At 40.8% G+C, this 12,065-nt stretch overlaps 1 protein-coding gene across 12 annotated transcripts in view; it reads left to right on the plus strand.

Moving 5' to 3' along the window:
• The window catches only part of dab1 (DAB1, reelin adaptor protein), a 247,618-nt gene that overhangs the window by 178,016 nt on the left and 57,537 nt on the right, over window positions 1-12,065 (plus strand). For all 12 annotated transcript variants that reach the window (XM_023339480.1, XM_023339481.1, XM_023339482.1 and 9 more), the window contains one exon: window positions 2,934-3,219. In XM_023339480.1, coding sequence (XP_023195248.1) covers window positions 3,150-3,219 — 70 coding nt within the window. In that variant the 5' untranslated portion in view covers window positions 2,934-3,149. The remainder of the gene's footprint in view (window positions 1-2,933; window positions 3,220-12,065) is intronic.

The raw sequence follows: 12,065 nt of genomic DNA on the forward strand, positions 1-12,065 counted from the left end.
TTTTTATTTTATTTTCAAAATCAATTGGATCCAATTTGTTAAAATTGTTTCATTTGAAGAATTTATAATGTCATCGATATCATGACATTTTCATATTCTAAATGTTCAGCACCTGAAACGCATCCAAAAACAAATCGAAAAACCTGGTAAACTTTGCTTTATTTTGACGATAAAATGCTGCAAACATTGACTGTAAAAGAAAATATTTGCTCCAGTCTGCTTCCAAAATGATAATTTTTCAAATAACAGATTACAAAATATTTCATTTTATGTGTCAAAACATCTGATTCTTTCATTTTTACAACATTGGAAACAATGTGCATAAAACAGCATCCCGGGGAGTTTGCATTTTATGTTAGGAAGAATTAATAAAATATATCAAATTCAGATTGCTCAGTACTTCATCAACTATTCCCAGGTCAGAACTGATCCAGTGAATTAACAACAGAGGTAAACAACAAAGCCAGTTGACTGGTAAATTACTCCAGTTCTTTTTTAATTCTAATAAACTGCTTAGTTTTTGCTCTTCCGATGAGGTTGAGATGTCTGGATTTTGGACTAATGAGCTGCTTTTCTTTAACTCCGCATGGTGTCTTAAAGACTTGACACCTAGAAGATAAAAAACCCCCCAGTAAGGCAGAGTCTGGAAAGGCAAGAACAGATGGGGACTTGCTCATGGTGAAAGCTGAGGCTCCTCAAACTCCATCCTGTCTATTCTGAATTTACTTCTTCTTGCTTTTTTTCCCTCTCTCTCTCTCCCCTTTTACCCTTTTGCTCATTATCTTACTCACCCACTCTATGTTCCCTCACTCCTCATTTTCTTTCCACTCTGTTCATTTCTCTTCCCACTAACCCCTCTCTCTTCATACTCGCTCTCTCGCCATCCATTTGGTGGAACAGTGCTGCTGATAATGCCTGTAATTGGAGTGACTCACACTTTTCCAGTGTGTTTGGACCAGATAAAGAATATTGTCAGCATTTTGCCGACATGGCCTCTGCTGGCAGAATTAAATGGACTCTGTTCTGTTCTGTCTGCAGCAAATTAAAAGCCTCTCAATTCATCTGTTCTCGCCCGAGGCTTACAGGGGCCTCCTATTCAGGCTGAAACGCCGTGGAGAGGGGGCGGCACAGTATGAGAGAGATTTCCCTCTTCCCCAAGAAACACCAGCCATTTGGTTTTGTTCTACTCTGCACTCGGTCGCCGTTTGCCGGAGAACGAGAGAGAAGGAGAGAGAGAGAGGTCGAGACCGGTAGTCTTAAGAAGTGGGGACGAACATCTCGGAGAGTAGTCAACTTCATTATGTGGCTTGTCACCTTGCAGCTGTGCCTTGCTGTTTTTGTTCCTCGGTATCTCTCGCCAAAGAAAGGAGCTTTTCTTCAAGTGCGCTCGTAAACGTGCATGTTTGTGAAAAGGAGAACAAACTGTGAGTTTGAGTGCCTTTGGCTGCTGGGTTATGCACCCACTGCCAGTCAACACTTCAGATTAGAGTAGAGGCAGATGGGCTCCCAAAGGGGCAGAGTGATGGGGCTCCAGGGCTCACCAGGCTCAGAGAGTTCAACCGGTGTCGGTGTTGAAGAAAGAGGCGCGTAATTCTGCCTTCTGGCATGATTTCTGCTCAGGGTCTTTAGCAAAGATTATATGGGCAATTACAATGTGCGGCCAGAGTTTTAAGAAATGAGCAAGGTAAAAATGAGTATTTTTGTAATCTTCCTTCACCATTAAATATTTCTATTTTCATTTTTAATATACTGTATTTATTGAGATTAGAACTTGTGGATTTTTTTTTCTTTTTAGAAATGGTGATATTTGACTTCAGATTTTTGATTATATTTTGCTGTCATCCTGGTGTGTAAACAAACATAATCCTTGACAAACATATGTTATTAGCATGGCAACCAGTCAAAACCTACAAAACAAGGTTAATTTATGAAGAAAACAGGAAATAAAACTGATGTGTGAGAGCAAAAGCAAAGTGCTGGAATTTGGCTCTGGCAGGGACTAACCCATCCCAATATTACTCACCCATACTCACAATTTACCCTCAACAGCAGCATATTTTGTGTCCCAAACAAAGTTTCTACAGATGGACCTTGGTATGATGCTCCAACATGAGATTAACTAGGTTAAAAAAAACTATAATGTACAAAACAGGTGCAGTTTGATTTTTTTTTCAAACATTTTGTTCAACCGACCACATACAGATTGTCTTTGACGTGATTCAAAGTAATTATGGGAACAAACCTTACAGAAAAAGCTGTTTGATAAGAAATTTTTGTAGAGTGTTTCGGCTGCTTTTTAAGAACCGAGCTGAGCTAAAAGACATACAGAGCTGTAGCAGCTAACACGCCATCAACGTTAGGTATAGGGAATTTTTAGCCAGATCCTAATTAGATTTTATTACGGTGCTAAAGGCTGTAATGTAAATAATTTGTTGCCCCTACTCCCTTACCCAAAACACTGCTGGTGATTTGCCTGTTCTTGACTTATTCCTGCTTCAGCCAACTTACCAAGTCATCAGCAGCGCCCTGCAGAACATGGTGCGATGTGGAGGGACTAAGTAGACTAATTGATTTAGAGGTGTTGGTTAATAAAATCTCACTTGGCACCAGGCATAAAACTTCTGTCTAAATGTTAATTAGTTGCACTTCTAGACTCTTAAAAATTAGCTTTGTAATTAAAGAATGAAGTGTGTGCTGGAGAGGTGGATTGTTCTTCAGTAAATGTCCTTGCTGAGCCACGTTATTGACAGAACGCACAAAGTGGAGAGCAGGTCTCTCTACTCCGTTACCATGGGCAACTTCTACTCAGGGCAGATCAGAAACGAGCTCATTCTCATGCCTGCTGATAACCCTTGCTTGGTTTCTCCCGCTCTGGGTAAGCATGACCTAACAAAAGCAAACCTGTTTGTTCCTGTCTGTCTCTCTCGCTCCAGATCTCCGTGGGTGTGTGTGGGATGTTGTGTCAGGGCTGAAACCCATCCCTCTCCCATGAGCCTGTGTGCCCACACACACACACACGGCGCCTCGACGCACGCACTCGGCGCCCACGCACCCACAGCCGGCACCGACGCTGTGAACTGGACCCTCGGAGCCCGGCGGAGCCCAGCCGAGCCAAGCGGAGCCGAGTCTAGCCCACTTGGAGCCTGAGGATGTCAACAGAGACAGAGCTACAGCCAGCGGTCAGGCCCAGCAGCGTTAGACGGGACTCCAGGAGGAAAGGTAAGCAAATGGCCGACGTTTGCTCAAGATACGAATTATTCCAAACAGAGTAATCTATTTTTTTTATTAGGATCTTGACTGTAATAAATTCTGATTTTATTTTTTACTTGTTTTTAGAAACCTACCAGAATTCAATGTTTTATCAAATTTTTCTGTTCTTAGATTGACTTGCAGAACAATTCATACCCCCTTTTTTTATATTTGGTTAAATTACATTCATAAACTTTGTTGGGATTTTATTTGATAGATCAACAAAACAAATTGCATTATTGTAATGTGGAAGGATTTTTTTATTTTTACTTTTTAAAAGTTATTCAAAGTAAAATGTAGCAATCCCCTTTGTATTCAATCCCCTTTACTCTGATACACCTAAATAAAAATCTGTGCAACCAGTTGGTTCCAGATGTGACCTTTGTAGTAAGGTCACATCTGAGGCCTTCTGGTCTGTGAAGGCCTCAGATGTTTGTTGGAGAATATTAGTGAAAAAATAATAGTAGGTCAGGGATAAAGTAGATAAGCTTAAAGTAGCACTTTCAAAAATGATTGTTGAAAGGAAGCCACATTTAAAGTTTGTAACAAGTCATATAAAAGACACGAAATATATCAAAGGAGGTGCTCTGGTCAGATCAGACCAAAACTGAATATTTTGGCTGGCATGTAAGTGCTGAGTGGTTGAAAACTAACATTACTATGAGAACACCTTCACCTGAGTAGAACATGGTGGCAGCATTATGCTGTGGGAGTGCTTGTTCAGCAGGAACAAGGCAGCTGGTCTGGATTTTAAAAGGAAGGTGGACCTTTTAGAAAACAGCAATTCTGAAGGAAACTTAGAGGCTGAAAAAGACTTGAGACTGAAGGTCAGGTTCACTGACCCTACACTTTACACCATGGGCTGTGCTAGAATAGTTTGGATCAAAGTTTTATGGCCCAGTCAAAGTCCAGACTTATTCTTACTGAGATTAAGTGGCAAGACTTGAAAACTGTTTTTTGTAGATGTTCTTCGCTCAGTTTGTCTGAGTTTAAAGTGTGCTAGCTGCAGCAAAAGTGTTGACTCAGCAGGACTTTATATTCCTTTGTAACACTCAGGAATGCTGTTCTGGAATGCTGGTTAATCAAAAAAATAATAATTTGAAAATGACATGCAGAAATTTTTAGCTATTATGTGACAAATCTGAAAAGTTCAAGGGTTGTAAATAGACTCTGTCATATGCCACCATGCACTTTCTTAAGCTGCGTTTGTTTTGTTAGCTTCTTTCTTACTGGCTGGTAAAACAGGCTGAGAGGCCGATGGAAGAACAGACAGGTGTGGGGTTGCTGTGTTCAGTGAAGATTCCAGATGTGAAAACCTCCAGAGGCGAGCAGCTAGCAGGTGTAAAGCAGCGGGCCTGGCTGGCCTCAGGGCAGAGGTGACGGCGTCTTGCCGCACGGCGCCACCTGCCCGTCTGTTAGAGCAACGCCGGGGCCTCCTCCAAATAAGCCTCTGATTGATGTTGCAAAAACTCCGGACGCTGTCGGGGATGACACTTAATGGATTCGTGCGAGCGCGCGCGATCCCACACACTCGCTATCACCTGGAACAGACGCCTCATTGAGCCCGGCGTGCTTCAGCTCCCGCAGACAAGCGCTGGTCGTCCCAAGCACAGAGAGAGAGGGAAGGCTGAATGCCTCTCATGTCCTACTTAGAACAAGCATTGTTCTACTGCAATGGAGATCATGTTCATCATTCAGTCTGCTCTCCGTATTTGGAAGACACACACACACACACACCGTTGCTGGGATAGAAGCCCAGAAGAGCATATGAGAGGGAAGATGAATGGTTTGCTTTCCGCTTTGAGACTTGAGGGTTTGTTCTCGCTGTCTTTCTCTTTTCATCTGCACACACACACACACACACCCACACACGCCTGCACACCCCTTTTCACACACAAATCACCTTGTCTTTATTTGTATCTCTTTTTTGTACAAGTGGAATGAAGGATTTGCTCAGCTACAAAGCTTTGCTCACACAGGATGTATTCATCTTTCCTCTGATCTGGGTCAGTCTTCCCAGAAGATGCACTCACGTACATGCAATCACTTGGAGATGGGTGATGAAAGCCAAACGCAATCACGTACCACACACGCGCTTCGAACGTGCTTGTCTGTGGGAATGAGGAACTTTGTTGGCGTGCGTTGCTTGTGGGACCTGTAGCCTATTTTTTTTTTCTTCCTTTCTTCTTCTTCTTGCTGTGCTCGCACTCGTTTCTAGCCAGCTGTCTAGTTTCTGTCTCGCCAGAGAAGCTGAATTTAAAGGAAAATAGCCCTGCTGAATCGCTGCTCTTCATTAGGATATAAACGCTTGCTTTACTGATGTGAAAATCCCTGCAGGACACTCCCCTCGTCCCCCTGCCCGTCGGTCTTCAGACATCCTCCCTCTCCCCTCTCCTCCCACTCCTCAGACTCCGACATGACCTTGTCCTGGATGTGTGAAACTCGGAGCAGAGAAGGATCATGAAGAAAGGGAGAGAGTGAGAAAAGACTAATGAGTCGGTCTGAATGAGAGCTTTTTAATCTCAGCCCTTTGTTTCACAGCCCTGTGGAGACGAATGTGATGGGGAAAAAACTATCTGACTGCTACGTGTCACACATTAATCACAGCGGCGCCGTGCGCTTGGCCGATGCATCGCTCTTCTTGCGTGCCTGTGTGTTGATTTTACATGTAATTATGACTCAACTGAGGGCAAACTTATGGGTTGTATGAGAACTGCTGTCTAGGGAGGTTGAACAGCCAGCAGAAAGTTGTAATCTTTGAACTCTGCCATTTACTCAACCGTCACCTGAAGAACCTCAGCTTCAGTTGCTACAAAACCAGTCCGCCATGCTGGTCAGATTTTAATATTTAACCTTTAACCATGTTCATGCACTGCAAAAACACAAAGCCTATTTTGGTCTGGTTTCTAGTGCAAATGTCTTGGTAGACTTAAAATAAGGTAAAACTAACTTTATAAGTAACTTTTCAGCAAGATATAGAAGCTTGTTTTAAGTCAATTTCTTAGTTTAGTTCTAGTTCCATTGGCAGAATGTTTTCCTTGTAATATGGGAAAAATGTCTTGCAATAAGTGAAATAATCTACCAATGGAACAAGTACTTTTTTATCAATATTGAGAAATGATTGACGTGGCTCTTATATCTTATTGAAAAGATACTTTTGAGATAGTTTTGTCTTATTTCAAGTGTACTAAGATATTTGCACTAGGAACTAGACCAACATGACTTGGTAATATTTTGTATTTTTACAGTCTACTAAGCCCGAGGCATTGCTTATCTCTACTTCAGTCTCTATTTCAGTTCCCTGCAAAATCATACGTCACTTGAACTTTAAAAAAAAAAATCACATTACAACCACAAACTTTTTTTTCTTTTTTTTTTTCCCCAAGATATATTATGATAAAGAAACATAAAGTGAAGGAGAATAGAAAATTATTTTTGGTTTTCATATTCAATTTACGAATGAGTCACAAGTCACAACGGTGTCCACCTGGCTGCAATATTATCATCGTTCTGTGAAGGCCTCAGAGGTTTTTGAGAGAATATTAGTAAACAAACAGCATCACAAAGAGCAAGGAACACACCAGACAGATCAGGGCGAGAGTTGGTAATGTTTAAAGCAGGCTGAGGTGATAAAACAAAATCACAGAGCTCTGTCCACTCATAATCTAAAAGTTATACATGGTGCTACTGTAAACCTACCAAGATCTGGCCGGTTGACCTAAATTGACAAGCTGGAAAGAGAGAGCGCTAATCATAGAAGAAAAAATAGCTAAACAGCTCAAGTGCGAGAAAATATTAACAATCTACAAATCTGGAAGAATGTCATGAAGGAAGCAGCTATTGACAGAAAGCTTTAAGTAGTTCTGCTTGCCATTTACTCCAATCCCAACAAAGTACGCAGTCTGGTCAGATGAGACCACAGGGGTAGTTTTGGCATACATCCACGTCTATGTGTTTAAACAAAGCTAACGTCGCACGTTATCCTGATCCCCACACCCAATGTGAGACACAGCGGTGGCAGCATCATGCTGTGGGGATACTTCTTCAGCAGGGATAAGGAAGCTGGGCAGAGTTGATGGGAAGATAAAGACAGCAAAATCCTTAAAAATGACACGGAAGGGCTATTTTACAATTGAAGCCAAAAGTTTACATTAAGATTTTAATTTGTATTCAGACAAAAAAAAATCTCTGATTTATTTCAAGATTCCAAAAAATACGTGTATTTACTAGCTACCAGAATAGTAAGAGAGATAATGTTTTGGAAATTTATGAGTCTTTGTCAGAGAAGGAGGAAAAAGTTTTGTGTTTTTAATGCAAGTAAATATCTGCTATTATGTTTCTGTCTGCTTTAAAAAACCCTGACAAATACTTTTCCAAGGCGCTGCACCTCTCCTTCCCCCCCCTGGACCTCCTCTGTTTCCTTCCCTCTCTTGAGATGCGACCTAAAAGTTAAAGGATGACACAGCTTCAGTGAGACGATGCTGCTTAATTAATGCAGCTGTTAGTTTCTTAAAAAGCAGCACATCTTAGGTTGTTTATTATTAATAAAACAAGGAGTTGATAGACTGCCAGAGCAGACACTTTTATGTGAATGTCAAACAAGAACAAGAAAACAAGTCTGACATTTATGAAGAGCCCAGCAGCTGCAGGCTGCACAGCTTTTTTCTCCGTGCTCAGAACCTTTACATCGCCGCGCCCACCTTGTTGATGAATTATGATGAACCGTAGAGGCTTCTTTCAGTCATATATCCCCTTTTCACCATGCGCGAAAATTGTCCTGACATTACGGTGCAGTATTTCAGCAATGCTCCACTCTGTCAAATATGGTTTAATTAGTGGAGTTGCATAATTCACGCAAACCGTTACTAGACGGTCGATGAACTTATTTCTTCTCCTCTTCTCCCTCCAGAGGAGCTGAAGTTGACTGTCAAAACAGGGCGGTGAGATTGGTTTGCTAACAAGCTGGCAGGGAGTCAGCAGCGTTTATTCACACTGTTCTAATTCAGTGCAGTTCTGTAACAGCTGAAGAATAAATGTCAACACTATTTATTTAGAGTTGATGCAGGTTAGAGCTCCTGACTGCCACTGAAAAGAGTTGATTTTTTCCTTTGGCAATAGGCTCTTATTAATGTGGAGACATGGCAAGGCTTTGAAACTAATCTTTTCTCTTTTTTCATATTCTTAAGTCTCAATTTAAGTTTCAAACGTTACAGCTGTTTCAAAGGTTTGCAAAAAGTAGGAGATGGCATATTTTAGCTCTGACAACATCCAGTCAGCTCTGCTTCTGCTTGTTTTCCCGTTGTGTGTTCAGCTACCTTCACCGCTTATTTCAGAGTCTTTTCAAGGTTTCTATTTTTTCTCTGCTTTGTTCTCTTCACTCTTGAATGGACAGGTATCAAGACTTAGAGAAACTGTAGCAAACTCTTTACCTTAAGGTAGTGTTAATCATTAACAGGTTATTGAAAAAGGATATACTGCTTTAGCAATTTTTTTTATGTTGGTGTAGTTAAAATATGTTTTACATTTATTCATATATGAAGAAATAAAGTGCATTTTGAGAAACATCAAGTTCTACCACGTCATTTAAGTATTTTTGTGGCCTTTAATGCACCCCTGATTTGTATAGTGTTAATTTATTAGGATTTAGGGTGTAAAACTACCATGTCAGGAAGAAAGTTACTTTATTTTCTAAGCAACCGTTAAGACTTGATCTGTGAATAAATGTTTAATACTTGGTACACAATTGATGTAAGTGGTTAAAAAAAACGATTTGCTCAATAATCCTAAAATTTGACAGACGATTGGAAACTCCTGAAATTTTCAGGATGCTGAGAAGTCAATCTTCACAAATGCAGACGGTGTGTCTGCATAATGTAGTATGCGATTAAGACGTGTTTTACAGGATAACTGCGTCCATACTTATTTTGAAGCATGAAATAATTATTCAGCAGTGACATATGTGCTTTAGACATGGCACCTTTAGGTCGAGACAGTCATTACATGGAAGTTTTCAACATGTCTACAGTAATCCATCAACATCACAAGTTGCTGTTTACACTTTGAAATATATTACTCTTTAGTTCCATCATGAACAGTGAGCAGGTCTCTAAGAAAATTAAACAGTTGAACTCTATTGAAGTTCGTCTATAGAGCCCCAATTCACAAAAAAGTTAATCTCACAATGCTTTAAAAGGCAGGTTTGTTCATGTGCAGAAATATACAATCAAACCTTTCCATTCATGTAGACACATTCAAATTCTGCCCCTTAAATTTCAGTTTAATCCTGGTTGTACTCCAAAGCAGTCAAGTACACCTAATTGGGCCAATTGATTAAAATGAAACGCTAAACAGCAGGAGTACCAGCAAAGGAAAAGTTGTACTGAAGGTAACCTTTTCACGCAAAAAACAAATATTAGTTTTAACACAATCAGGCACCGCTGGAATGAATTATGCTGCTATAAAAGGTGGCGTTCAGAAAAATATCAGCACTACTTTTAGAACACACCCAGTAACTTAACCACTGCCCAACATTGCAACGCGCATGAACCAAGTGTTGGAAAATGTGTAATTTTAATTGCTAGACAAGTCTATCCAAAGCAGCGACTCTGGCAGCTAATCAACATTTAATTTGAATCATTTGAATGCCGCGCAAGCGTGTGGGATTTATCACAGAAAAATGTTCATCAGCTGAGAAATTTTCACCTCGCTGTGTATTTATAATAGCGGTAAATGTGTAAATATAACATTCAGTGATGCCTGTCTGTCTTCCATGATGTGACAGTGAATGTGATTACAAGTTCCAATAACTTCCACTGCTGTCAGCACATGCAGCCGACTGTCATCACAACTCTGGGAAAAAACATCGCCACTCTCCCACAGTGGGATCGAGCCAAAGGTGCGTGTGTTGGCGTGCGTGTGTGTGTGTGGGAGGGTGGATCCGGAGAGTAGCTGGCAGTCAGCGGCGTGAAAAGTGTGGTTAAAGGTTATAGCTGTGCAGCTGTTAGCCTTTGTGTTTGTGTGCGAGCGTCTCTTTGCTTGTCTCTGGTGTGCGATTAGCAAACACATTATCTGCTTTGTGTGGATATTATGCACACAACTAGTCTATCTGGCACAATCACTGCAGTCATTTACTCCCATATCTTTCCCCAGGGAATCTTAGAGCGCAAACAACTGCATTTTGTGAGTGTGAGCTCGTGTGCGGGTGTGCGTGTGTGATGTGTGCTTGCCATGAGAGGAAATCAAATCCGCTCCCTCCAATCAGACAGAGATTGAATTGAATTGGTTGTGTGTTGTTATTATTGTTGTGGAGGCCAGCAGTGGATAGTCGGCGACAGAAGATGAAACATAAACTCTCAAGCAGATTGTGACACTTGCTTTCCAGAGGTGTATCTCCAAGTTCAAAATCTATCTTTAGAGATTACTGGTCCTTCTGCCGAATGTTTTCTCCTCTGTCTTTCTCATCTACTTATCCATATATCCAATCTGCTGTCTTGTTATTTACCAGCCCAATCAAAGTTTTCTTTTTTTACATCGCTGTTTTTTTTGTGGTGGGACGACAGAAGAAGGTTTTTTGTGTGTGTGTTTTTTTATGACTCCCATAGTAATAAAAATTTTCAATAATTTTCAAAAATCGAAATATGTGACCCTACATAAACTAAAAAGACAGTTTTTGCTTCATTATTGACATTCAGCCTTCTTTCTTAGGAGTCCATCAGCAATCCACTCTACGACATTTATGCCTGTACCTTGCAAAACTTCTCCTAATCAGTCAAATTGTGAGAAGAGCCCTCTTCAGCTGACCCTTCCTGACATTTAGTTCAGGAATTAGGCGAGGCCACTCCTAAACTTTCAGGAACAAGATAAACTTTGCGATCCCAACATTTCTGAGATGCTGTCTGGTAACTTGAAAGTGGCCAACAAATGATTGTATTTAGATTAACAGACTGACTATGTTTCATTTCGAAATCCGGAAAGCTGGTAAAAAAGCAACCGATCACAGAAATATATATCAGCAAATGCTTTTTCAGCTCCTTTGCTACAATCTTGTAGCAAAGATTGCTATCTTTGCTCCTTTGCTACAAAGGAGCAACAGTTTTTGTTCTGTTCTAAACATGAACACTCAAGTGTTTTGAGTGTGTGGACAGTCCATGTGTGTGGCTGTCCACACACATGGACTGCCACACAGTCCATGTGTGTGGCTGTACTCTGTCAAACAGAATATGTTCAGCTCCGTCCTCCCTGCACACTAGTTGATGTGGCTTTGCCCACCGCATCACTAACTACAGTCTCCATAGCAACACTTTTCCTCCGTGCTCATAATTTACACAAAGGGAAAATGTCCCAATGTCACACATACACACCCCCTCTATTAGAGGCCGGGGCTCTGACCCTGCTGTGCTGGATGAAGGACTGCGTACTGAAAGGGCATTTATTATTTGTTTGAGGCAGGCATGTTTCTGGTTTTTACCTCAGTTCTCCTGCAATATAAAAACATGAATCGCTTTTCTAAGACATTAGAAACGTATTGTGAGGTGGAGGTGGAATAAGAAAGGATGTCTGGTCGATTTAGTTGACTGCAGCTGTGAATGTGGATTTTCTCAAATCCACTACAGCAGTTTTTTTTACATTACGCCCACTGCTCTACAGCCGATAGTTCTGCTATAATATAGTTATGTTAAAAAAAGATCAGGTAGAGGACAACTTTAATACACATATTCAGTAGCTATACTACAGCGTTCATAGCGGATCAAGGTTTTCTATAGATTATCATACATTGACTGTCTTGTTCTGACAAATGTGTGAATGAACAGCTTCAG

The sequence above is a fragment of the Xiphophorus maculatus genome, chromosome 9 (assembly GCF_002775205.1).
Source record: "Xiphophorus maculatus strain JP 163 A chromosome 9, X_maculatus-5.0-male, whole genome shotgun sequence".
Taxonomy (NCBI): Eukaryota; Metazoa; Chordata; class Actinopteri; order Cyprinodontiformes; family Poeciliidae; genus Xiphophorus; species Xiphophorus maculatus.